The 26,453-nt window shown below is 35.4% G+C and overlaps 1 protein-coding gene across 1 annotated transcript in view; it reads left to right on the top strand.

The window, feature by feature from the left end:
* Got2 (glutamate oxaloacetate transaminase 2) overlaps positions 1 to 26,453 on the top strand; it is an 84,252-nt gene that overhangs the window by 37,264 nt on the left and 20,535 nt on the right. Inside the window, 5 exon segments of the mRNA XM_090383994.1 lie at positions 2,514 to 2,558; positions 2,560 to 2,574; positions 15,347 to 15,420; positions 17,239 to 17,326; positions 23,185 to 23,253. Coding sequence (XP_090240120.1) covers positions 2,514 to 2,558; positions 2,560 to 2,574; positions 15,347 to 15,420; positions 17,239 to 17,326; positions 23,185 to 23,253 — 291 coding nt within the window.

Here is a 26,453-nt window from a genome sequence, read left to right as displayed (position 1 = left end):
ATTGCTATTCCCTCTCAGAGCCTTATAGACCTCAATGAGGCCCCCTCTAAGGTGGCTGGTTGCCAAGTTCTGTAGCCCTTATATTCAAAGGCTTTCCTCATGAGGGTGCCCTTTTGCAGATCTCACCAAGCAGGTTGCCCATTTTTGGACCTTTCAAGAAGCTCGCTGTCTTTTTTTTTAGTTGCAGTCTCCATACTTGGACATGGTATTGCAAGTGTGGTCTTACAGTTGCTTTGCATAGTGTGATTGTGACCTTTTTATAAAGGCAGTGTTTGAAAAATCATTGATAGGATACCATGGGCCTATCTTACTACCTGCTGTACTGCCCAGAGAACTTCATCTCCACCTATATCATAACTCCCAAATCCATTTCTTCCTCTGTTTTTAATTCAATCCCACCAGGTATATAAGTTATTTTGTGGTTGCTATTTCCCAATTTTAAAACTTGCATTTTGTTGCATTAAAACATTTTGCAATTTTTCTGACCATCCAAGTCATTTTGAAGGAATGCTGCTTGGCAGTGATCATTAACTGCTCTCTCCTGGTCTTTTCATCATCTGCAAATTTTTACATCATGTCCTTTATCTCTTCACTGATGTCACTTAAGAAAGTCAGAAACGACAGTGGCCCCATTAACTGGCATTGGGGGACCACCATTCTAAAGTTAAACCAAAAAATAAAAACCATTAATCACAACCTTCTGCCTCCTACCCTGCAGTCACACTACAATCCAACTTAGACTCATACCATGTTCCCAACATGTTCTTGCTTATAAAAGCAGTGAATTATTATACAGTAAATTCTTATGAGTAATTGAGTTAAATACTTTGCTCAAACCCGGATAAACAATATTGCAATTATTTTTTACAACATTGTAAGTGACTGTGTTTAGACCAAGTCATGGCAGAGTACAATGTTGCCATTTACAAAAAATAAATAATAATAAAAATAAAATACTTAGGAAAAAATTTAACGTTAGAAATTGAAAGTGAAATGTGTAATTCAAATGTGTAATTTTGAATATAACTCCTGTTATATTCAAAAGTTTAAGCACAGTTATGACAAAAAATATCTATAATAGAAATCTCCTAAACTAGGAAATTAAGCATGATAAACCTTTTAAAAGTCTTTTTAGATTTAAATTCTTTAATTTTAAATGGAATGTTATAAGTACTTTTTTCCAATTTTGGTTTATATTTGAATTAAAAAAAAAAAAAAAAAAAGTAACTTTGAAATCAGTACTATTTGTAATATATGAGCTGGTCAAGAAAGATAATGATTTTTTATAAAATAAATTACACTTATTTAGGATCAGTGCAGTTTAATCCTTTTCAAAGTACTTTCCTCTGAACTTAATGCATTTTCTCGGTGTCATTCCATTATGTACCCTTCTTGGGTGTGATCTTTAAATCACATATGACAAAAAATATCTCGACTTCAAATTGCACCTTTGATAGTTCTTTGTTGATATAGCTGTATATGGAAAGGTTAACCATATGGATGACAGTTGGCTAGCACGAGTATGACTACTATTCCTCTGCATCTCATTCTGTTTTGTTTACAGTGAGGAAATTGTTTTATGCTGTAGCAGAATTAGTTGGTCTTGAATGAGGATTGCATAGTTTTTTGTTTTTTTCCACTCTGCAAAGCAAACTAACCATAGGATTTACAGTCGCAATATAAACACTCCTGTGTTCCTGAGAAGTTTTTTTATAAACTGGGTTCAAAAGAAATGGTTCAGATTTTTTTGGCACACATCCTTCCATAATATCATATATAATAGAGGGATGCCTGCTAAAATTTTCCTTGTGTCTGCTATGGTATGGTTATGACCCCATATAGATATAGCATAAGTAAAAAAAAAAAAAAAGTAGTAGTAGAAGTCATTGATATTCCTTTAATATTTAACAACAGTGCTTGCTTAATTTTTAAGCAAATTAGGATATGTTTAGATGGAAGGACAATGATATCACATGCATATTCAGTATCTGTTCCACTTATTGTATAGCAAAAGTACTAAATGTATTTATTTATTTATTTATTATATAATGAACAATATTTTAAATTCATACACAGCAAGCCTTCGTTATAACGCAGTTTGCTCTACGCTGATTCGCTATAACGCTGTTCTTATATTATAACCGATATCTCAATGTAATGCTGTCATACATATATTGAGAAAAAAATTTAAAAATTAAGCTACGTTGTTATTTTATTACAAAGTTAGATGTTTTTTGAGTGATCCATATATTTTGATGTGATAGTGAGTTAAGTGTCTCGTACATGATAAGGTGTGGTTTTTTTTTTTTTTTGATAGAAAACAACTTTTTCTATACTTAAATGACCTTTATTGAGTATCTTCAGTACAAGATGCATGAAGGTTTAGCTGCTTTAAGTAAAATGAATTTACTAACCAAGTATTTATAATTAGAGCTTATTTTGGAATGTCTAGTGATTTTTTGAATGTTTTCAATTTTATTTATTTATTTATTATTAATTTTTTTTTGTTTCAGAATGCTACAATTCAAGGTATTTCAGGAACAGGGTCTTTGACCATTAGGAGCATTCTTTTTAGTAAGGTTTTTTTTTTTTTTTACATATCCAGAAAATATTGAATTTACATTTTTTTAGGGGAAAAATCATGTAAAAAAGTGTGACGTTCATTTTATTGAAGGTACCAAGATAATAAAATTTTGTTTTGATATATTGCTTGAAGTTTGTATTTTTTTAATAAAGTTAATTATATCAGTAAATTCCCATTAGAATAGAAAATTGACTTTTAGTAAATTCCCATTAGAATAGAAAATTGACTTTTAGTAAATTCCCATTAGAATAGAAAATTGACTTTTACCATGTGTTGGCACAGAAATTGGATAGACATCTCAAAGGGCTCTCATTATTTTCTTGCATGATAATCATCTCCTAGAGGTAGAACTTTTACCAAATGAATATGTACACCTTTTTCAAAAGATTAAGAAAGGTCTCAGTATACTGGGAAGTCACACTGCGACATTTCTTTCTATATCAAAGAAAACTGAAACCTTGTGATAGTGTTTCAGGTTACCAATTGCTAGTCTAACTACCAATTTTAGACTAGCAGTCTGGATCTCCTGACACATCAAGAATTTTTGTCATTTAATTTCTAGATAACCATCCCTTAAAGTTCAAATTTTAAATCATCCAACAAAAATTCAGTCTTTTGATGAAAGGTACTGAAAGTTATTTGTCAGCCATTCTGCCCTTGATTAGTAAATGGGTTGCTGATTTGTGTGCCTACTCACAGCTTAACTGTAGTATTAAATATCATTCAACCCCAACAATACCTGTCGTGTGTGGTATTGTTCCATATCTTCCAGTTTACCTTATAAAAATTTCTGGAAATGTCTCTTTTTACAGCAAGATTACTTCCTGATTTCAGTCAAGTTTGTGTTGTTTTTTTAAAATGTGCACCTGAAAAATTAATCAATATGGACTGGTAGATGGTATTAGATAGAATTATCTCTGCTAATATTTACTACAGAGAACAGCATGTACAAAGCATTTGAACTATTATGACCATGTACTAGACTGTACTTTGGGTTTTGTTTTGTCATTAGATGGTAGCTGCTTTTCTGCAAGTTTTCTATAGTTCATTTATGTTGTGGGGGGGAGAACATTTCAGCTTAAATGTTCCTAATTTTTTTTTTTTTTTTTTTATGTAAACCCCAAACATGAGAGGTATTAGAACCTATAGTACTTAGTACTGTGCTTGGGTTGGAGGTTGAGAAGACGAAAGAAGATATTTGTTGACATTGGACTTGAACTTCTGTAGATTGTAATTTTCAGGAAATATGTATGAAGGAAGGTTGTTCCAGAAAACAGCAATTGAATGAATAAACGAGGAAGATGAAAAGTTTGTTCTGTGAGTTTGAAGTTGGACAGTAAATGGATGTGGGCTCGTGGCGGCACACATATTCGGACTGTTTTGAAAGAGAGAGTGGGAATTATAGAAGCCAATTCAGAAGAACAGTGCTCATGGAAATATCTGTAGAAGAGCCATGCAGCAGAAACAATACATCTATGAGACAGCGAGTGGAGAGACTCTGTTAGAGATGAATCATTAATTAACCTAACTGCCCTCTTCTGAATGGAATCAAGAAGCATGAGAGAGGTTTTGGAGGCACCATCCCAGATGTGGGAACAATATTCCATGGTAGGGTGGATTGGTGATTTATACAGAGTGAACAGCTGTTTGGAAGAAAAGTATTGCCGAGAGCAAAAGAGAAAACCAAGTTTTTTAGATGCAGAGGAAGCAATATTTGTAATGTGCTTGTGCCAAGAGAGATTAGAAGTCAGGGTAATCTCCAAAAGAGATATATCATTTTGCCTAGAAATCGGAGTGTCACTAAAGATAAGCATAGGAGCAGAAGAATCCTTTTTGCGAGATATAAGACAAGACTGCGTTTTAGAAGGGTTGAAATCAACTAAGTTGTCTTTGCCCCACTGGAGAATTACCTGGAGATCGGCATTTAAGGAATTGGTAGCAGATTTTCAGGAAGTTTAAGCTGATTGAGCAGCGCAAGGTTTCTCAAAATGGAAAGTGGAATGCAATGTGCTATCATTGGCAAAACTATGGATAGGATTTCCAGTCAATGGAAGAAGGTCATTAATATACAAGAGGAAAAGAGTGGGGGAAAGAACTGAGCCTTGGGGACACTGGCATTAGTGGAGAAGTTAGAAGATAAGAGTTATAAAAAAATATTGGGAACTTGCAACTTCAGGATTAATTGATTTTTTTGAGTATTGTTTTAACCAAATCTATCAGGAGTACTAAATTAATATTAATTCTTTCATTTCACATATGAAGAAAGTGGTATTTTTCATTTAGTGTTTTTTTCCATGTTATGGTAAATATTTTATCTGCTTTTTATTTGTTATGAAAAAGTGTGGTTATCATTGCATTGCCTCAGATTCAGATTGTATTCTATAGAATCTGATTCCTCAGATTCTATTCAAAGAATTGAATAGAATGAAATTCACATCATTCATTAAAACATTTGGTCCTATTTTATTTTTACTGCACAAAAAATTGAGCCTTTTCTATTGGCAAACTTAGTTCAAATTTCCTGGAAAAAAAGTGGACACTGATGCTGCTTTAACATCACAACAGTATTAAGAAATTTTTGCATATATATTACATGTTTGTGTTTGATTTTTTTTAAAAATAACGATCTTTCTGTGTACATTATTTGGCCTTTTTATTTAATATGCATGTAAAGTGTGTTAGTTGTCTGATGGCACCGGGATTTCCCCCATCTCCGCGTTGTATTCTTTGTAAGTGACACAGAACAATGTGGAGGCCAGAGATTTAAAAAGTGTGTGGGGAGTGGTTTGTTGTGTAGTGTTATGCTCTGTTGTTTCTCTGACCATTTAGCCATTGGGCTAAATGGTCAGAGATTGGGACCTAAAGTGTGGGCAACAGTGGGTCCCTATTGGGACCCACTGTTGCCCACACTGCCATGAGGAGGCAGGTCAGGCACCCAGTAGATTATTTAAGTATTCTGGCAGGCCCTGCCACCTATTTTCCAAGGATTTCAGTGGCAAGACCTATATAAAAAGGGGAGGGGTGAACACTAGAATTTGGAAAGGCTGAAAGAGGTTTACGAGAAGGCGGTTGAATTTTTAGACATTGATTAGAATTTGGCGGCATTGTTAGGGGTGTACTTTGTCGGTTTAGTTAGAGTGGGTGGGGAATTGGAGAATGGGGGAACAGGTAGAAGGGTGGGGACGATAGAGTAAGCATCCCCAAAGAGGTCAGTGGGGATTGATTAGAATTTGGCGGCATTGTTAGGATTGTACTTGGTCGGTTTAGTTAGAGTGGGTGGGGAATTGGAGAATGGGGGGAACAGGTAGAAGGGTGGGGACGATAGAGTAAGCATCTCCAAAGAGGTAAGCGGGGCTGGGTCCCACCAGGCGAAGTATGGGGCGCAGGGAGGGGACGAGACAGAGACTCGTCTCCTCCCTCCCCTGCCTGTGGATGGGGTTTTAAAGAGAACCAGATTAGAGTACCCAGTTCAGATTGCCAAATGGCGTGTTGGCAGCAAAGCTGCAGTATATCTTCGTCGGTGATGGTTATCAGGTCCATGTCTTGTCGAATCTGGTAGGAAGGTCAAACTGCCCATCCCGCTCCAGGGGTGGAATATGTTAGCTGGTAGTGGGGAACTCATCAGGCGGGGGGGAGACACATTTACTTCATTCACAATCGCATTCTCACTCTACTGGCATTCTATTTTTATTCTTTTCTCTTATACTTTATAATTATTAATTTTATTTCTTTCCCTGTTAGGTTTATATTATTATTATTATTATTATATAAATATTTATCTATATAGTATCGGTGTAAATACACCATAGTTAACCCATAAATTTGAATTACGTTTGTAGCATAGAGGGCATCATTTTAATTGTATCTCATAATGTGGTTGCCTTCATGAGATAGCTACTATTGCATTACTTCAAATAAATAATGCTTCTCTAGTAGAGAAGACTACTGTTATTTATTTTCAGCGGTACCACCACCCAGACGATCGTTTTGAAGCTGTTCGGCTTTATCATCAGTGGACGGGCAATATGAGAGATGCCAAAAGGGTGTGGTGGTAATGTATTTTCCAATACATTACCATTTGGGTGTGATGGTAATGTATTTTCCAAATACATTACCATCACACCCTTTTGGCATCTCTCATATTGTGGATATAACTTTGCAACTGTGATGGCTTGTTGTATTACCTGGGTACCTGCCCGCCCACACTGATGATGAAGCCGAACAGCTTCGAAACGATCGTCTGGGTGGTGGTACCACTGAAAATAAACAACAGTAGTCTTCTTTTCTAGAGAAGCATTATTTATTTGAAGTAATGCAATAGTAGCTATCTCATTGTGAAGGCAACCACATTATGAGATACAATTAAAACGATGCCCTCTACGCTACAAACGAAGTTCAAATTTATGGGTTAACTATGGTGTATTTACACCGATACTATATAGTTAATTATCAAAACCAATAATGATTATGCCCAGTGCATTTCGTTTTCCAAATACATTACCACCACACCCTTTTGGCATCTCTCATATTGTGGATATAACTTTGCAACTGTGATGGCTTGTTGTATTACCTGGGTACCTGCCCGCCCATTGATGATAGACCAATAGTCTTGAAACGGTCGCCAGGGGAACCAGATAATCATGGAGTTTCCGAGAATAGGTAACAACAGTCTTCTCTACTGGAGAAGCGTTGCCTATTCGAGGAATTTATGAGTTTGAGTTGTGTGAGTTGAAGGAGTTACTGTCCCTTTCATTCTTCTGAATTGTTTCGTTTCCTCTTCCCCTCCTACTATAACTTTCCCTCTACTTTTTGCTTTTCTAAGTCTAATAGGGACAAGTGGATAATCGAGAAGATATTCACATACATACATACATACGAACAGCTTCGAAACGATCGTCTGGGTGGTGGTACCACTGAAAATAAATAACAGTAGTCTTCTCTACTAGAGAAGCATTATTTATTTGAAGTAATGCAATAGTAGCTATCTCGTTGTGAAGGCAACTACATTATGAGATACAATTAAAACAATGCCCTCTACGCTACAAACGTAGTTCAAATTTATGGGTTAACTATGGTGTATTTACACCAATACTATATAGTTAATTATCAAAACCCATCAGGATTATGCCCAGTGCATTTCATTTTCCAAATAAATATTTATATATATAAATATAGCCATATGGTGCAAGGAAGCCTGAGGCTTGCACCAGCCAAAAAAATTCCCAAGTTATCCTGTGTGTGTGAGAGAGAGAGAGAGAGAGAGAGAGAGAGAGGAATCACCAAGAAAGAGAAGAATAATGATATCCAGCAACTCAGGACCCTGGGTGTGCCAAGCCCATACTCATCAGAAGATGTGAGTCCCTGGGGTAATATATATATATATATATATATAAAAATAATGTGTGGTTTGTAACATAAATAGTGTCTGTGAAAATGGAAATGAAAAATGCACAAAGTACCTGAACTAAGAGAAGTTTAAGGGATAGTAGAAACTGGAAGTGAAGTGGTGAAAAAGGGAAAGAATTTGAAAAACCTAGTATATTTAGAAATCCAGTTCATTTTTGTACTAGGTTTTTCAAATTCTTTCACTTTTTCACCACTACTTCACTTCTAGTTTCTACATCACTAATCCGGCATCGTTGGGACCCTGTGCGGTGCCGGATTAGTGAGTTTGCCAGATCACCGGTGGTTATTTTAGCACATACATTTTACCCAACAGCTAACCACTTCCTTCTACCTTTAACACGTTGACTACCAAGCTAGTTTAAGAAAAAAATTTCCCAGTGGCCAAAAAATATTTAGAAAATATTTTTGATTAGTAATTCTAAAATAAATATTGTAATGTCAGTGTTGTCGTTTTTTCACTTAAAATATTAAAAAAAAAAAAAAAGCTTTATGTCGCATATATGTGGCCACATATGTTGGTTACTTTATTTCTTGAGAAGTTGTGTTGGCCACATACGTGTGACGCTATGACAGCATACATATGAAGGTTGTTTGTGATTAGTTTATTGCACATGTGCAGTGAGTGCTGCAATAAAACTAATTACGATAAAATAAACTCTCAAACATTGCAATAAGTTGTCAGTATTGTTAGAGATTTTGTGAAAACAAGTTCGTTAGCACGCTGTATCATATTGTGTTGTGTTTTTCCACAAGTCTAAGTGTGTTGTAAAAAAAAAAAAAAAAAAAAATCTAAAAAGGAATAGCTAAAATAATTACTAAGATAAGAGGAACTGAGAGAAATTGCTGGAATTTACAATTAAGCAGAGTTAAACTTCTCACCGCTGTCAAGTTTTTTCAGAAGTTCAACTTTATCTGTTACGGACAATGTACGGTGTTTGCGCTTTACACCACAAGAGGCACTTCCTTTATGCATTGGAACCATGGCTGGGGCTAAATGTGAGTAAGTTATAATAATAAATGCAGAAAAACAAGTGGAAATGGCTTGCCAGTGTTTACGAGTTCGCGCCAACAGCTGATGCTGCAACCAACGCCACCAAAACAGTAGTGGTAGGTCATTGTGCCAACCCGGGAAATTTGAAATTACGTTTGCGGAAATTATGTCTGAATTAGTGGTGGAACCGGATTAGTGATGGTCCACCTGTAGTAAAATTTTTTTACACACACAGTGGATTCTGGTTATTTGGGCCACCGGTTAATCGAGGAAGCCATTTATTTGCAACAAATCTTAAAAAACAGAACCCAATCGAGAAAATAGCCAGGGTTTACTTCGCTTAATTGTCCATTTTATCATGCCGTTTAATCTGGGCAGGAGACCACAGCACTGGAGATTACAGTACGATTGTCTCCGAACATACCATATGGTTCGGTCAGATTTCTGGAGGTTACAACCATAAAACAATAAAAACAATTAGCAGTCACCTGTTTATTGGGCTTTTCTGTTAGTGCAATCTATCATAAATGGATAGTAAACTCTATCTTATTGAATTTGTGATAATACCGACAGCTCGAATTCTGTGGGTCATTATATGATGAAATGTTTTTACACTTCCATGAAATCTTTAATCATATAAAAAAAATTAATTTTCAGAATCATATCTTCATTCCTATTTTTAAAGCTTCATAACTTGTTACTCCGTTCTCACTTGCACATGTCGTGTTACTTTGCAATTTGTGTGTCCTGTGTTCTTTGTTATTGATTGCTTATCAATAACAAAGAATACGGGACACACAAATAACGTGTTCTTTGTTATTGTTTTAAATTTTAACCCCCACCCACAAATGTCAGTGAACAGATGTGAGTATGGGCTTAGCACACCCAGGGTCCTGAGCTGGATATCATCATTCTTCTCTTTCTTGGTGATTCCCTTCTACTTTTGACACTCTCTCTCTCTCTCTCTCTCTCTCTCTCTCTCTCTCTCATTGTAACTCGGGAGCTTTTTTTTTTTTTTTTTCCTGGTGCAGCATAAGCCTCAGGCTTCCTTGCATCATATGGCTATTAATAATAATAATATTACAGTATGTATTAATTATTCCGATTATCACATATATTCCGATTTTCACGTATCATTTAATCTTTTAATTGGTAAGTTAATAAAGGGTAAATTTGTGCTTAATATATCTTTACTTTTATAGCCTGTGGATAATATTCTTCCTATTTTTGCTAATTAGAATCGCTGTTTAATAGAATTAAAATTCAATTCGCAAATGTGATCACAATGACCAGCACTTACTACGCATCGTATAGTGAATGGTACTTTACTATGGTGAGTCCATCATAATGTGATTTGATTGTACAGTGAACCAATTGTAAAGCAGGGGTCCACTGTATTCTTAACTATTTACGTGAAACTTCGGATAGTTGGAGCAGCTGCTTAATCGGACCAAATTGCATTAGTCCTGATGTGTCCCAAATAACCAGAATTGACTATATATATATATATATTTTTTTTTTTCCCGCTCTCACTCACTCATTGATCTCTTTATTACACACCAGGGGGATGCGTATGGTGTGTAATGTAATTTAAATACTAATGCTTAATAATTAAGCTAAATAAGAAAGAATATAAAAGATTAAAACTAGGGTTAGTGTGTACTTTAACATTTATGGTTTGTGTTCTTTTTCTCACATATTTACACTCTCAATCATTCTTCTGGCTTTCATTTCATTTGTTTGACTCTTGCTTTCTGCACTGCACTTTCTGGGCACCTCAACTTACTGTTATTCTGCAGTTGTGGTGCAGGCATAGCTGCAAGTTTTTTACAGGCCAGAGGAGAATGCAGTGATAGTGTTTGTGCTGTTAGTATATATAAAGTAATGTAAGTTATTATTAACTTTGTATTCTTTCGGCCAATTACATTTGCTCTTCCACTCATTCTCATTCACTCACTTTCCTTCATGCTGGGTCACGCTTTCTTTCACCAAAACTGATATTTATTCCCTTTTACCATAATTCCTAATTCACTCTTCTTTCACTCAGTGACCAGCATTCATTCTGTCTTTACTGATATTTTTCAGCTAATCTGCTTCCCTGGCTGCCTGTACATCTCCCTCCCTCACATGGTTATTTATTTGGTGTGTGGGCCCAGGTTCCTACACGTGGCAGGGGTAGTCCTGGGGGGGGGTTACCCAGGTCAATCTGTATCATGTCGGGGTGCAGAATACTGCTGTCTTGACAGTTATTAGGTCATTGGGCGTGGTGTGGGACTTGGGCAATTTTAACTATTGATTATTGTTTAATTGCTGGAGGGCTGAATTGCTCTTCTTTGGATAGTGAAAGTTGTAAAGGCTTTATAATTTTCCTCTTCTATAATGAATAGATGTTCTTCTCCCCTTGGAAGGGGGTCAATCTGTGCTATTAGCTGTGTTCAGTTTTGCCTTTAGGGAGCCATAACCTGTCAATATGAATGTTGTAAAAATTCCAGGAGCATTCCACTTAGGCAGCTTTGGGCTGACCATGGCCACCTGTGGCAGAAACCGTTTGTTAACTAGATCTCTGGTTTCCTGCTCCCATTTTGTTTGCCATAGCTCATGGAGCTTTGTGACTATTCTTTTTCTTTCAGCATTGAAGATGTTGGCTGTATCAAGGGCTATCCCCAGAAATTCTGTGGGGATGCCATTTTTAAGTCTATAATACAAGCCTCTTTTGTCTATTTCTAGGTAATGTGGGAGTGCTCCAGCCAGCAACTGTAGTGCAGGTGTGCTCACTGTGCAACATGTTCTGGTAATGGTGAGAAGTATTGTCCTTTGTATCGATTCTAATTTATTCCTGTTTCTTACTATGGCCGAGCGGGTGAACCACGCACCAGCTCCATAGGTGATAACAGGTAGGAACATTGCATGGTATATGATTGCCAGGGTCTTTCTTTTGAGCCCTCAGTCTGCCCGACTGATCCTGGCAATCATACCTGCATAAGTTCTCACTTTCTTTGCCAAGTAGGTCAAATGGGGATAAAAAGTTAAATTTTGAATCGAAGATTACTCCAAGTTATTTTAGTTCTGTTACAATTTTTATAGTGGTTGTGTTAATTTTGATTTGTGGACATCTTATGTCCAAATCGCCTTTTAAAAATATTTGTTTGGTTTTGTCAGGCGATATTTTGAGCATGTGCATTTGGTAATTGGGTAGAGCAAAGACCAAATGCTGCAAGAGGGCAGCATTTGATCTTTGCTCTACAACAACTTGCATGTTACCTTTTACAAGGAAAATCATGTCATCTGCAAAGGCCAGGCTTTCCACAGGACCCAGATCCAAAGCCAGCAATTCATCCAGAACAATGTTCCAGAAGAAAGGGCCAAGAATTTAACTTTGTGGGCAGCCTTTATTCACAGGGTGTGTCAATTCCTGGAACTTTGTGCATAAGGTATGTTCGTGTCGGACGGCACCTGGGATTTCTCCCATCTCCGCAAACTTTGTGCATAGTGAGACACTTCTGTAAGGTAGCTGTTTATTACCTTATAGACGTTTTGTGGGGCATTTGCCTGGCAGAGTCTCCTAAGGACACTAGGCCAACAGAGTGAGTCAAATGCCCCAGCAAAGTCAATGGAGATTGCCAGCATATATTTCTCCTTTGAGTTTTTAACTGTTGTTATTAGGTGGTACATGGCATCCTCCATAGAGTTGACCTGCTTAAAACCATACTGATTGTTGGAATATAAACCTGCTTCTGTGTAGTATTGAGCTAATCTGCTATATATTAGTCTTTTGTATATTTTCCCTAGTACATGGAGTAGGGCTATTGGTCTATATGATTTGGGATCAGTAGAGGGTTTCTCAGGGCGTTTGAGAATTAGTCTTAACACAGGTTTTTTCCATATCTTTGGGAATATACCTTCTGTCATACAGTTATTATATAGAACTATTAATTTGTCTTTTGCTATTTCTGCTAATTTTTTGATAATCTCAACCTCTAAGAGGTCAAAACCTGGGCATTTATTGTTTTAATGTTTTATTATTTTACAAAATTTTCAATATTTAATACAATCTAATTGAACAAAAGAAATAGAACTTTTAGGACATTAATGAAGCAGATAAATGTTACCAAAGCGTTACTATTTTTCACCGATTCTGCAGTGCAAGAATAAATTATTCTTAAATTTAATGAGTGTTGCAGCATCTTGAATGCCCATGCTTTTATTGTTTAATACTGTCCTTTAGTTATTATTATTATTATCGTGATCTATTTAGTGATCACAATGCATGCTATTTATATTAACTAAACTTCCTGAAACCTCCTCTTTAGTTGATCATTAAGAATTACAAGGTGTGAAAGGAATAAAAGGAAGAGTAGGAGGAAAGAAACACGTATCAGGTATCCCAGTTTACTATTAATTAAACAACAAATAAACCAATTTCATTCTTAACATTGATTTTAAAAGCTTTAAGAATGAAAACAGTGAGGTCTCCAGGTAGCAATAAAAATGGCCATAGGTGCATCCACATAGAGTCATGCAGCTGGTTTCTGTGATAGAACTGCAGCTTACAAATCCAAAATAATGTAATTTCAGTGATGAATTTCCCATTGTTCTTGGACTTTAATGACGGAAAGAGTTCTTTTGAGTAACAAGCAACATTCCACACTGTTCAGGTCATGTTTCAAGTGTGGGTTTGAGGAATACCTGCAGATGCTGTTTCTGGGACTTCATCCAGGTAATAAAATTAGGGAAATGGTGATATTTCTCATGATTCAGACTGGTGCTATTGGTCATAATGCCTAATCCTCACTGGCCATAACCTCTATTGATATATTGGACAACTCTGTGCACGTACCAGCATAATAGCACCTTTTTTTTTTTCTTTTTTTTAAATAAAGGTATAACTTAAATGTGTAATTAACTAATGATGTTTAAAATTATATACTTTTATCACATGAAGATTGCTGCTACCTGCAACTAAGCCATTAAGATAAACCAAAAAACTATGAAACTACAAAAAGATTGAAAACAGAATTACCAAGCAAGAGCAAGTGTTCATCTAGGGAAGCATGCAGGATCCCATGCCACTGTGATTCCTTGTCTAAATATTTACCAGGAAAGGCAAGTATTTACTTTCCTTGGTAAATAGTACTGTTTACTATTTTAATTTTTCTTTTGCTTTTTATGGTAAGTTAGAAAGTTTAGTTTGCATAACATTATGTTTAGGCTCATCACTTTGTTCCAGTTGACATCAATAAACATATATTTAAGCATATGTTCTTAGTTTAATCTGTCTCTATCATTCATATTGGTGCATCAAATCTAACTGGCAATGAGTACCATGACAGAAATATGAATTGAACGGTCATGGTGGTAATTGTGTTGTCACTGTGGTTGCCTAAAACTTTCTTTTTGTTATTCTTCTCTTAGTGAGTGTTGGGATTTACTTATGGGTAGTGCAGGTTAGGCTTTCCCAACATTATTTTGGAAAGCAGTTGCACCTTACCTTTGCAGGATCCCATGCTGCTGTGCTTCCCTGGGCAAGTACTGTCTTACTTGTTAATTTTGGTTTTCTTTTTAATTCATTTATAGATTAATTCATTTTTTTTAATAGCTTGGTCACACCATTAGTATTGCCTGATTATCATTTTTTGCATTTAACAGTGATAGTCTTATGGGGTATAAAAGTGTCTAATTTGAAACATCGTTACTCTTTCTTTTTTATTCTTCTACTTTTTATGAGGTCTGCCTGCTACAACCATCAGAGATTCCTTTATCAGTGACAGATGAGATTGTCTGTCAAGTCTGTAAATTGTGTGGCTGGTTTCAGAGGCTTAATTACATATTTGCAGAAATCTCTTGGAAAAATCCCCTATCTCCACCTGAGACTCGCTAATTGCTATAGTTAACCAGTCTCAGGTAGAGGAAGTAGTATTTCTTCTGAACAATGAAATTCCCCAGCAATGAGCAGCAGGCATTAAATGCTGACCTTTCCAAACAGGTAGATAGAAAACTCATTATTTTACAGACACCAGGATATAACACTGAGTCACTAAACCAGTCTTGTAGGAACTTGTTTTGAGAAAGATATCATTGCAGACATCCTCAAATTGATGCATTATTTATTTTAGAACTGCTTTGCTTTATAGAATTATATGCATAAAATATACACATACTATTTTTATGTAAAAAATATTTCAGTAGCTAATAAGTTTTTTTAAATATTCCATACACTATATTTGAAATACCACTGAAATGTATGGTGGTTAAAAAATTAATTTTTATATTATTAATTGATACTTAGACTAATGAGCATTAAAATATAAGATTTTTTTTAGTTAGTCTGTTTTCTTAAATTAATAAAAATTTAAATATCTTTCTAGCATGATTTTTTTAAAGGTACTAAGGAAATTTATATGCCAACTCCAACCTGGGGAAATCACATTCCTCTCTTCAAGTTAGTAAGAACTCATTGATTATTTTTATTTTTACTGTAGGCATCATACTATATAATATCAAATATAAATTGAATTATATGTGCCAATTAGATTGAAGAGCTACTCTGGTGTTCAAAGAAAGTGCATCACCCCTTAAAATTGTAATTGTTTTCCGAATAACGTAATTATATGGCAATATTTCTTACAGATCGCATCAGATAAGATTGACACGTGTACGTGATGACGTAATATTGCATCAGCTGTTACTTTCAGCCATGTAAGCACACTCTGCAAGAGTTAGTCATTCCTTGCTTGTGTCGGGATGGCGAGTTACATGCAGTTGACGCCACAAAGAAAGAGTGCTATTGTTGCTTTACGTGAGGAAGGATGTTCTTCCTGTCATATTGCTTATAGAGTGTCTTGTAATCAGTTGACAGTGAGTAGATTTCTTTCCAAACTCGAGAATACTGGTTCTGCTGATAGGAAAAAGGGAACTGGATGCAAACGAGTCTCTGCACCAAAACAGGATCGCGTTTTGAAGCGCTTATGCCTTAAAAACCGTAAAGCTTTTTCGTCTGAGCTGAAAAGAGAATGGGAAGAACATACAGGAGCGGTAACAATCAGAAGACGCCACTTCAAAAATGGACTTGTAGCCCATCATCCTAAGAAGCCCGTCCTCACGCAAAAAATGAAAAAGGCCCGATTAATTTGGTGTCGTAGCATGTCAAATGGGGACCCCCCAAGCAGTGGAAGCCAGTTATTTTCTTGGATGAGAATGGCTCTGATGGGAGACAAACAATTCACCATAGATGTGGTGAAGAATACCATCCAGACTTAGTGTCTACAGTGAAATTCCCTTCCAGCCAAATGATATGGGGATGCATTTCGTATCGCGGAGTAGGTCACCTGCAGTTTATAAAAGGTTCCGTAAATGCCAATGGATACCTGGCTATATTGTAAGGCAAATTGCTGCCAACCATTAGAGACCATTTCAACCTGCCAAGTAACTGTATCTTTCAGGATGACTCTGCTCCTTGTCATCAGGCTAAAATTGTAAGTAGGCACATCTGTAATTACTTTAGCTTCATTTCTGCATTAGAGCTTTTAGCTGGCCAGGAAACAGCTCGGACCTGAATCCTATAGAGAACTGTTGGCATTGTGCGGAATCTGCAGTTGCCAGAAAGAAACAAAGACCCTGCGTGAACTTCAGGAAGCCATAATTCGTGTTTGGAACCGCAGACTATCAGTTGATTATCTTCAGAAATTGTTCTTGGCAATGCCTCGATGGTGTGCTGTTGTCATCAGGGCCAGAGGCGGTTCAACTAAATATTAGTTTGCACCTGGTGAACTTTTCATTTTGTTTACCATTTAAAATGATAAACTGATTGTCGTGTTTACCAAAACTGTTGTATAAAGGTTGCAAATGCTCATTTTGGAATATTTTGAGAGCACCTGTCAAATATTACTTAGCTTTGCCTTAACTATTAATAAATATCTTTTGTTTATATTTCATTTGTGATGTTAGTCATTAATGTAACATACCATCCTGAAAAAGGGTTAGAAATGTGAAATTCCTAGGTGATGCACTTTCTTTGAACATCAGTGTATGTATGTATATATATTTCAATGCAATACTTCCAAGTATGTATTTACTTGGAAGTACTGCATTGAAGTTTAAAATCATATCTAATTGTTATTGCTGTGTGGAAATGAGTGTTGCTAATTTAAAATGTTTTCTTGTGAATGTTACTAAATGTGATTGTCTAAATTTTATCTTTATTTCTTGAAATATATTGATTCAAAGCTCTTTTTTTGATTTTATTTTTTAACCTTGGCAGACGTGCAGGTTTCACAGTGAAGCAGTATAGGTATTATGATCCCAAAACATGTGGATTTGACTTTGCTGGTGCTTTACAAGACATTGCTGTGAGTAATTTAATTAATTAATTACTTTTATTACTATTTTTTTTTTTTTTTTTTTTTTTGCCTTTATACTTTTTATTTTCTTTTGAAGTTTTTCAAGACCTGGAAACAATGAAAACAAGTTTATATAAGTATGAGTTTGATTCTGAATGATTACATTGCTATGGCTATTTGAATTTTTAGAAAGGGTTGCAGAGTAGCCTTCACTGGTAAAAAAAATGACAAAAAAAAAAATAACAAGCAAATATGTGATGGTAGAGATGACTCTCTTGTCTTTAACTTCTCCACTAATGTTGATGTTCTCCAAGGTTCAATTCTTTCTCCCACTCTTGTATATTAATAGCCTTCTTTCACTGAACTATAAATCCTATCCATAGTTTTATTGATGGTAGCACACTATATTTACCCTTCCAGTTTGAGAAATCTTTCCCTTCACAAACAGCTCCAACTTCTCAAATATCCACTACCAGTTCCTCAAATACTGATCTCCAGGTGTAATTCTCTAATGGGGCAAAGAAAACATCAATCCTTCTAAAATTCAGTTCTGTCTTATTTCTCACAAAAACAGTCTACTGCTCCTGTGCACATCTTTTTATGACAGGAACAGACTTCTAGACATGATCGTATATCTCTACTAGGGATTACTCTGACTTTTAATATCTCTAGTAGAAGCACATCTCAAATATTTCTTCCTCTGCATCAGAAAAACTAGATTTACTTTTTTTTTTTGGCCTTGGCGTTACTTTTCTTTTAAACAACTACTTAATTTGAAAAAATCTCAAATCTTCCCTGCCTTGAAATATTATTGTTCCCATATCCGGAATGGTGGCCCCCAAAAACTTCTCTTAGTCTTCTAGAAGAGGGTAGTCATGTTAGTAGGTCTCTATATCATAGATGTTTGTTTTCTGTTTGCCTTTCTATTGATGCTTTCTTGGTTGCTATTCTTTTGAAATGGCATTTATAATTCCCCCACTCTCTTTGAAACCATTCTGAACATGTACTACAACCAGTCAGCATCCATTCTTTGTTACAGAATCGACTTTTCCTCATTTACCCTTTCTACTTCTGTTTTCTGAAACAACCTTCTTCACATGTGTTTCCCAAAAATTGCAGCCTGTGATAATTGTAAACTAATGCAATTCAAGTCAGCAAGTATCGTCTGCCTTCTCAGCATCCAACCCATGTATGGTACTAAGTATATTATAGATTCTAATACTTTAAACATGGCTCCATAGTAGCCAGGTTTTAAAATTCAAGTAACTATAGCTCCATAAGCATTCAGAATTGGACTTATGTATATACATATAAACATATAAGATAACTCAGAATGATTTGTTTAAGAATGATTGATTTATTATTGACTTTTGGTTACACCACATAAGATAATTTACTTATAAAACCGGGCGCCTCCGTAGCCAGGTGGGAAGGAGCAGCAGTGCGTAGCACATGCTTCTTGATTAGACCGGGGTTCGAGCCCGTCACCACCAAATACGGAGTATGCGGAAAGGTCAAGGAATGACCACCGCATATCCCGGAGCAATATGGCCTTAGTTGCTAATGCTCCTAAAAACCAAATAACAAAAAAAATAACAAACTTATAAAACCATAATATAGCATTCGTCTCAACATGACTATATTTTTAAAATTGAATTTCCATTTAAGAAAAATAATTAGTGAATATTTGGGGGTGGGGCTATATCAACATTCATTTTATCAATCATATTCTCCATGATGGAACTATAATCACCTTTAGCACTATGTTTCATTATTTATTATTATTTTATTTATTTATTTTTTTTTTTTTGGCACTGTCAATACCTGACAAAACAGTGATTGGGAGCAAAAGTGCAGTAGCACATGATTCAAGACTGCTAGGTATGATTAACAATTGTATTCATGATTTATTATAAACTCCTTGCTGACCTGGTGATTGTGCCAGAATATAAACAAGAACATTTTAATAACTTGAAAATTTTCTGACTTGACAAAGCAGAGTGACTAGGCATGATGGTGCAGAAGCATATGTGCTTTGAGTGGACCATAGTTCAAGCCTGTGTGAATGCTGAATACAATTAATGATTATATTCATTGTCAAAATAAACCCTTCTTCAGACATAGTGGTCGTGCTGAATACACTTCATGCCTTACATATTCTTGTTTACACAACAAGAATATGTAAGGCATGCTTTATACCCTTACACTCATTTATGTCCATTTTTAACTCCTACATTAAGGCTTTTCTTTTCGGTTTTTGTAATTTTACTTCAACTAATATCATCACTTTTCAACATTAATGTGTTAAAAGTGATACCTATACTGAAATAAAAATAAATCACTAGAAATAAAACAGTACACAACCAGAGGAAAGTGAGCGAAGACATCCCAGCAGTCTTGACAATATTATGTAAAACGCAGAAAAATTTTAAGTCATGAATATTTCCTAGATCTCGGTTAATGGCAGGTTATATTTAAGCATGTGCTGGTGTCTATGTGAACTCTGTTGGTAAAATATAATTTTTAAATCATTAGAGTAGGGTGTGTTTGTATCTGCCCTTTCCCCTTTTTGTAATTTTTACTATTTGATTTTAAAAGCCTGAAACATGTCCACGAATATACACTTATCGTTGAATCCCCTCCCCACAATCCTTATCACTGTAAAAAAGAAATATCATTTTCATACCTTAAACATCCCTCTTCTATAAAAAAGAAATGTACCGTATATGAATAAAAGTCATTGACAAATAGTTATATAAGGGTGAGTAAAATTTGTGAGCCATGGCCTGTCCGTTTGTCTCTGAGATCTTTAAGGAATTCGAGCACACCTCTACACTTGTGGCAAAATGGACCAGAAGAGGCCTTGTTTGAAACCACACCTAAGTAGCAATAATCAGTCTGCCTGAGACATAAACCATATCGATTGTGGCTGGCTGTAGTACTGTTATGGAGACATAGGTAAGCATGTTGTGAGGTCAAACCCATACTGCGCAAAAATGTATACCCCATTGTTGACTGTTGTGACAGAATATCACCTTCAATAAAATAATTACAATGAAGTTATATATACAGAATATAAAGGAAACTTAATTTTGATAACATGTTGAGGTAGTTTGGTTGATTGATTTGGTTTTGTTTTTTCTCTTGAAGAGAACTATATACCAAAAAAGTGCATAGTAGATATTGCAGCCCGTATCATAACGTGTAGTGGAGTATATTCCAGCTCATCAAAGTGAGCTTTCTCTTTGTTCCAGAAATGAGCATTTTTAATTTTTATGCTGTAGTAAATTACATACTCTTCAAAGAACATTTTTTTTTTTCACAGGCTTCATATTATTTCTGCATTGCTTAAATTTATTAACAAATGAAGAGCACTATAATTTCATGCCAAAATTTTTGGTGATGTGATTTCTCATTGTGGATGTGAGGCTTCCAAGTTCCTGTGACTATTTCTGAAGTAATTTCTTCATTGAATGATCCACAGATGCCTGAACCTGTTATTGATGTTCCAGAATTTGCTTGTCCTTATTGAAACCAGTTTCAGGCAGCTTCTTCCTGGATAATACCAATTCTTAGATGGTGGCATATTATCAAATCTTGCATTTGAAATCATTCTGGATATGTTTCACGATTTTAGAAGTATGTGGTGGCCTTTCATGAGCCATGTGCTAATCATTATCCTTTCCTCCAGAATGCAAGTAGACCGATCAGCCATTGTTTACTGAGCTTTATACAGGGTGTCTCAAAAATATTGGTACAAACGTTTAGGGGAGGTAGGTAACATCTAAAGGAATGTGAATCGCATAGGAACCCATAACCGGAAACGTCACCATAAATTGGTACATGGCGCTGTTCATCAGTTTGCGAGAGGGAAAATTTCAGGTTTACTCATTCAAGCAGTAGTCGCCGCATGAAGAGCATGCATCGATATACGAACTGTGAGCTGGCAGACATGCACCTAGTGTATGGATTAGCAGAGGGCCCACACGGTGTGCACCCCCATGCAGCACAACATCGCTTCACAATAAATGTGTGGGCAAGTATGGTCGGTGACTGCTTAGTCGGCCCATACCTGTTACTATCCCGCATGAACTCCGCTAAATATTGGATCTTTCTTGAACAAGTTCTACCAGGGTTACTTAACGATGTTCCAGCAAATGTGTGACGCAACATTTGGTTTCAACGTGATAGCACGCCTGCCCATTATGGAAGGTGTGTTCATGACCATTTGAACAGGCATTTTGGGCGTCGATGGATTGACCCCCCACGCTCACCTGATTTATTGAGCCTTGATTTCTTTCTGTGGGGGCCCTCAAATCTATCGTGTATGAATCGCCTGTGGAGATGGAAATGGATCTCGTCTGTGATCCATTTGCGAATGGTGAGACTCGTCTGCGCTGCTGCTACTGTCAAAGAAACTCCAGGTGTGTTTGACCGTGTCCGCCAATCCATGCTGCGTCGGTGTCACGCATGTATCGCATCTCGTTGTGGAAACTTCAAGCATCTATTGTAACATCGTGAAATGCATCCATCTTGTACTCCATTGCTAATATTATGTCAAATAAATGTTTGCCACTAATTACTGTCCTGTGTCATTTGTGCCTCTACTACTACTTTCCCGTGACGTTTCCGGTTATGGGTTCCTATGCGATTCACATTCCTTTAGATGTTACCTACCTCCCATAAACGTTTGTACCAATATTTTTGAGACACCCTGTATTTGGAACAGACATCGCTGCCATTATGAGGTTGAATGTGTAGTGCAAAACATAATAGTACTTTCTGAATACCCTGTATTTTTATTATTATTTTTTTTTAAATACAAATATGAAAGTTGTTAGAATCTACAGTACATATGGTAGTTACCCTGAGTGGGTTTGAAGTAAGAAGATTGACCAGACTTTTCTTGACCAAACTAACAAATTGTCAATTTTTTTGTTTGGTTCTTTGGAATTTTTTGTGATTGTATGATAGCAAGATTATTAGCACAGAACTTGAGAAACATCTGCAAAATCTTATGATATGTAGTCTCTATTAACAATAAATAGATTCTAAAAACTGTACACTGGTGAACTGCTTTTAGTGTAAAGTATTTTGACCAAAGATAACCTGTACAACAAGCAGTTTAACTATTATACAACTCAAAGAAGTTTCTATCATATTTATGTCATAATATTGGTACCTTCCATTATTTTCATATTAAGGTCCAAAAATACTTTCATTATATTCAACTTTCTGCTGTACACTATGGAATTTTTTTAAATATTAATTTTGATGAATGTTTATTCTTTTAATTTGAATTATGATGAATTATTATTCTTTTAATTGTAAGTATTTACCATTCTCAAAGATAGGTTGGGCATTCCTCTCCTTGATTGAAGAGCCCCATTGGTGAATTGGTGTAACTAACTTAACTAGTTCTAGGCATGTGTCAGCTGCTAATATATTGGGGAAGCCCTGCATGTCCACTTTAATCAGCTGACTCGGCCTCTAAAGTATAAATGCCAATAAAAGTTCTTCAGAAATTGTTTGGGAATCAAATGGGAGAAAAATTGCTGTACCATCCAGTGATGTCAAAAATATTATTAACTGTATACTTTTTTCAAAATAATGGATAAATAGGTTTGTTTGTGTACTAGAATTAGCTGATCCATTGAAATATCTTTAGTCTGCAGAAATATTTTACCTCCAGCAACAGTACAATTATGATAAAAACATTGTTTCTGTGTTTGAATCCTGTGTGATAAAATTTTTTATATGACTGCATAAAACAGTTTTTATGTAGTCATATAAAATAATGATATATAACAATGTCCCATTTCTGGGCCATTGTTATATATCATGCTTGTGATTTCTCTTATTTACAGAAAATTCCTGAACGTTCAGTCATTTTACTTCATGCTTGTGCACATAATCCCACAGGAGTGGATCCCAAAGTAAGTTTTTTTTTTTTTTTTTTTTTTTTTAGCACTTCAATTTATAATTATAAATGAGCAGACTTTTATTCATTTTGATATACAATAAAACTTACTAAATGCAGCAGTTCTTTATTACTCTGTTTTTCTTCAACATTTGAACTTTCTTTAAATAAAAAAGAATATTTCAGAAAAAAATAATATTTTCTGAAATATTTTTGATAATTTAGATCAGCTCAAATGGATTAGAGACCCTTAATTATAAACTTCATTAATTCACGATAAACTAGTTACCTTCCACTGGTCCTTTGAAAATTAGGTTTAACAACCGGTCTTTTGAGATATATGATTAATTTTCATTAAAGTGATGCAGCATTTAAAGTGTTTGATCACTGTGCATGATAGGTTTTTAGCCCTTGCTACATCAGAGTACCACAAAAATGCAGCTATAGTTTGATAAACTCTTTAAAACAAGCCCATCCTTGTCATCAAATATTCTTACTGATGCAGTTCTCATAGTGTTTTTTTTTTTTTTCATTGGCTATTACTGTATTTAGTATCTCTCTTTCTACAACTTTATTTTTTGAACTTGCTTTTTTAAGATAGCTAAATCACTTTTATATTGTTTTGTAAAGTTTATTGATTTAAAATTTCTCTTGAATAAGATTTTTTTTTCTTTTCTTTTTATGTAATAAGATGGATGCATAAGAAATTAATTTTATTGACTAATAGTTTCTTTTTAATTTAAGAAAAAGTTGTGGGAGAGTCATTGTATTGAGAGTTGAAAGGGAGCACTGTAGTGAAAAGTTTGAGAAGTGCCAAATTTAATAAAATCTTTTCTCGGCCAAGTAATTCCCACAATTCCATTAGGGTCCAGTCTGCTTACCCTTGTGTCAATGTGTCCAGATATTGGGCAGATTTATTGTCTTTTAAAGAAATTTTTACAAGGACATCAAGACAGTATTAAATTTGCAAGAATAACATAATCACATCCTACTTACATTGCATTAAAACCAACCACTTACTGGATGTGAGCATAACTAAAGTCCTCTTCACGAGTAATTTTTCCAACTGCCATACGTTCAGACACACTTGAGATCTGAAGCATATCAAACAATTTTAATAGAGGCAAGGACTTGAAAATCAGGAATACTTGAGTCAGTCTTTTTAAGAAGGTTCTAGCCAATTCAAACAGCATAAATTTCTCATACTAAAATTTAATTGCTCTCATCATTCACATTCCTCACAAGACCAATTCTTGGGAACAATACACAGGGTCACTGACACTGCAGTAAGTACCAAGTAAACAAGACAGTAATCATCATGCCAGCAGCCAGGGGGGAAAAATTCCTCCCCTTCCAAGAGTGTCTTTTTGATTACTACAGCTAGTACAGCATCATTGAAGCTCACAACCATTCTCCATCTCAGTGGATCGGTGATGCTAAGGTCACTTATCTTAAAAAAATCAGTTAAAGTATCTGCTTAAAGCAGTAGCAGAAGCTCATTGTCAAGAGTAACAGTGAAGAGCTTCTCGTCAGTTTTTGAGAACCTACCAGAAGCTATTATGAAAGAAGAAAGAATTGATGTACAGTGGTCCTTGGTTGGGGAACTAACAAGTGCACAAGGAAGCTTTAAATGTGATTCTAGTCATGCTGATAACTCTAGACATATTATCCTCACTTGTGGGGAAAGTCTGTTTATGTCTATTCAAAATAGAGCAATTTGCTTGTTTCTTTTAAATATTATATCATTTGAAAATCCAAACATAGCCCTTCAGTCCAACGTACCTCACATCCATGTATTGAGCTCATTATTCCTAGATAAGTAGAAGAATATTATATGCAAATTTGTTAAACTAACAGTTTTAAAATCTTACACTTCCATTATGAAAGTTCATTACCATGGCAGACTGTCAAAAAAATTATTATAACTTAGCCATAGGCATTTCTGCTGCCAAAATCATGGAGAGTCTAAAACAAGAGGAGAACCTCAAAAATCTAGGTCCTCAAGACTCAGCCCATTCTGGATTTTTGAAAAAAAAAAAATTTTTTTTTTTTGGTTAATCGTATTGCCTAATTATTCAGAGGTAATTAATTATTTTCATTAGATAATTATCTAATGAAAATAATTAATTACCTCTATTATAATAGAGTAACTCTGATTCCTGTAAGCTCCACAGAATAATAGTTGCCAGCATTGAGCCCAAATGTTAACCCATACTTAAGTAAGAAATAAATGTTGCTGGTTTTAATGCTACCTCCAATATGGATTTATTGTCCGATATATTTTAGTATGAGAAATAATCTTTTAATAGAGTTTTTTTTAATATCAGAAATCAAACTGAATTAGTATTGAATGTTTTGCAAAATGAATGATGTTATACATTGTAAATGCATAATAACAACAATATTAGTGCAGGAAATATTTAAAACACAAAGAAATTGGTTTTTGCAAATTATTAATGGTATGTAATTTTTTTTTTTTTTTTTTTTTTCAAAGTTGCTAAGATTTTTGAGGTGCTGCTGTATTTTATTGCCACAATTAACTACTGAGGTAGCAGAAATTTCATCAAATAGCAGTCCATTCTCAAATTTGCAATTTTTTGTGGACAAATTTCCAATATTCTTGTCATTAAAGATAAAGAAATAGATAACAAATAGATATTTATTTACAGTATACCCAGTATAAAATAAAATAAAATAAAATATTTCAGTAGCTTTCGGAACTCGTGTCCCTTTATCAACTGACAAATTTGAATACATTACAAGCAAAGTGTGGCACGTTACTCATTCGTCATTGTTGTAGCACGGACGTGTGCTGCCTTGCGCCAGTGATCATCCATCAATAAAACGGTTGTCTCCAGGATTGGATGTATACGCATGCCTTTCTGGCGATTTAATGCCTTAGGGTTGTTCATTATGTTTAGTGACTCTAGCCATAGGCGGTGGCGAAAGTGTCGCGCGTGGTCCACTATCTCAAAGTCGTGCTTGGGGTCAAGATCGTGGTTGGTAGCCCAAAAATGTTCTGCAAGCGCGGACTGGTCAGTTTCGGCAAGCCGGATTGCTCTGTCGTGTTCCGTGAGGCGATCCTGGAGACGTCTCGATGTCTCACCTACGTAGCAACTGTTACAGGCCTCACGGAACACGACAGAGCAATCCGGCTTGCCGAAACTGACCAGTCCGCGCTTGCAGAACATTTTTGGGCTACCAACCACGATCTTG

This window comes from Mastigoproctus giganteus, chromosome 10, assembly GCF_048544385.1.
Source record: "Mastigoproctus giganteus isolate SK-2022 chromosome 10, ASM4854438v1, whole genome shotgun sequence".
NCBI lineage: Eukaryota > Metazoa > Arthropoda > Arachnida > Uropygi > Thelyphonidae > Mastigoproctus > Mastigoproctus giganteus.
The sequence above is the reverse complement of the archived record's forward strand: the minus strand, read 5'-3'. Positions and strand labels throughout refer to the sequence as shown.